Source organism: Chionomys nivalis, chromosome 26, assembly GCF_950005125.1.
Source record: "Chionomys nivalis chromosome 26, mChiNiv1.1, whole genome shotgun sequence".
NCBI lineage: Eukaryota > Metazoa > Chordata > Mammalia > Rodentia > Cricetidae > Chionomys > Chionomys nivalis.
Window position 1 is genome coordinate 28,153,515 of NC_080111.1, and position 2,483 is coordinate 28,155,997.

General features: G+C 44.7%; 1 protein-coding gene across 1 annotated transcript; it reads left to right on the forward strand.

The window, feature by feature from the left end:
• Nucleotides 1-515: 515 nt before the first annotated feature.
• Nucleotides 516-2,175, forward strand: Fam237b (family with sequence similarity 237 member B). The gene is made up of 2 exons (XM_057758293.1): nucleotides 516-639; nucleotides 1,755-2,175. The coding sequence occupies exon 2, from the start codon at nucleotides 1,756-1,758 to the stop codon at nucleotides 2,173-2,175; it is 420 nt and encodes a 139-aa protein (XP_057614276.1). The 5' UTR covers nucleotides 516-639; nucleotide 1,755.
• The last annotated feature ends 308 nt before the right edge of the window (nucleotides 2,176-2,483 follow it).

Below are 2,483 nucleotides of genomic sequence, written 5' to 3' on the forward strand. Positions count from 1 at the left end.
TAAACTGTGCTTAGGTACAAGCGAGGTCATACTTGAGTTAGTGAACATGTTAATGTTCATAATTTAAATGGTGATTAGCTTAGACCCCATCAGGGAGGCTTAGGATTTTTAACAGGTCTCCAGCCTTAAGAGAATTTTCCTGTGGACACAGGCGCGGTCGTTGGGTGTCTAGGGAGGGAAGATAGCTCGGGGATGATGACTACCTACCGGCAACAGGAGTCTCAGAGAACAGAATGAGGGAGCCAGGAAGAAAGACAGATGTGATCACGGTGGAGCCAAGCCTGGGTAGGCAGTGGCAGGAGGAGTGGCGGGCCCGGGGACCCCCGAGGGGGCGTGGCCATCCACTCCGTGGGCTTGCTCTGTCTAGAAAAGGAGCGCGATCCTGCCAGTCTGTCTCTGGTGAGGAGCGCGGAGCAGAGCCGCCAGCTCAGCGCAGAGTTCCACTCCCAACCCCTGCGACCCGGGGTCTTGCAGAACCGTCTCCACCTTCCTCCTGTTTCCTGGGGCGGGACGTCCTGAGCCGGCACTGACACCTCTGGCCACCCCCAGTCAGGAGCTTGCACAGACACGACCGGTCCCGCAGCCGGAAGCACATTTGGATACCATCGTGCTGGGACGCGCCACGGACATTCACGGAAGGTACTCGGTTCCCCGGTTCCTGGGAAGGGTTACTCTTCTACGTCCCATCCAGGCAGCCATAGGTGGAAAGGGCGTTGGTCGGGAAATCAACCAATTGCGGGGGAGAGGGGAAAAATCTTGGAACTCACTCCTCACACCCATTTTAGGATTGTCACTCGCACTGTGAGCTCACTCTGCACGCAATCTGCACAATTACCGATAGTGTAAAACGACCTGAATATTGTTTAAATCTTTCCTTTCTTAAAAAGAAATTAGTTTATTTTAATGAGGGGAGGAGAAAGGCGGTATGCAGAAAGGAGATGTCTTGGGTTATGGACTCCAGGTTCTTTACCGTATCTGTCTGAGATGACTGTTGAGGTGGCAGAGTGTATAGGAGCATTTAGAGAACCCACAGTCTGCATGAACTCTTGGCAAGTTAGTCCTCTATCTTACCCATGTGTTCTAGGTCGATTTGCTGAGGAACCAACTGACAGGGAAACTTTGCAGAGAAGCCAGTAGAACAATGCAATATTTGCTGGGCAGTAATTGACCCTGTACCATCTCACACTAGCTGGTACCCACCTTATTTTTCTGCTCATTTTATGGATATATCTTCATCTCTAAACCAGTCCCAAACAACTTAAGAAAAGTCAGGATCCACAAGACAGGAGGGCTCAACAAATGCTTTTCAGTGGAAAACAAAACAAATAAACAGGAATATTTGAGATATCCGATGCCATTGGGTAAGTAGATTTCTAATAATACAATTAAAACCCAACAAAACCTCTCACAACCACATACAGAATGAGCTGCACTTTAGTCCTCTTGGACACCGAGACAGGAGAGCACATCACTGAAGAGTGTACTAATCTGTCCAGGGGAAGAGAGGGAATGCAAGTTTTTAAGGTTTTGTGCAGCTGTAAGGGTCTGTGATGAAATACACATCACATCTGCACAAACATATAATAGATTTCAGGGACTCCCAAAGACTCTTGAATGTCAAGCCAGAATTCTAATATCCCTTCAAAGGAAGGTCTGAGAGTCATCAGCTCAGAGGAAAATCAACAAATACACATTCACTATACCATTTTTCTTTTGTGTGTGTGTTTTTAAACTTCTCCTTTTCCTCTCTATAGGATGGGTTCTGCCGCAAGGAGATGGGTCTACCTTCCCCTGGGCTGCATCATGCTGTTCAGTCTCACGAAGGCTAACTTTGAGTTTCAAAAGGGAGTCCTTGCCAGCATCAGCGCGGGCATCACAGAAGATGTGGATCTTCAGTGCTGGAACACATGCTCTCTGACACTCATAGACCTCAAGGAACTCAAGATAGAGCACAATGTGGATGCTTTCTGGAATTTCATGTTGTTCTTGCAAAAATCTCAGCGGCCCGGGCATTACAGTATCTTCTTAAACATAGCCCAAGACTTCTGGGACATGTACATAGACTGTTTGCTTTCAAGGTCTCATGGAATGGGCAGAAGACAGGTGGTATCTTCCAACTATAATTTTCCACAGAAAATGACAAGAGGTGATTTGAAGGTATACCTACGGAAGTAGCGAAGTGGCATTATTAAAAATTTGATATTTAGTACTTCTGGTTATTTCAGGTTTATTTAGCTAGCAAGTTTGTCTTGTTTATTTTCTTATAATAATTATAAAAATAAAAGAATAAGAAAATTATAATTTTCTAATTAAAATAAATAATGTTTACATTACTTAGAAATCATGAGAGTGATTGATTATAAATGATCTTGGAATATAAATATTGCTAGATCATTAAAATCATCTTATTGCTCCCCCATGAGTAGTTCATAAGAAAGTCTTACAGCTCTGTATTCATATTGTAAGACTTAAATACCAGGCTT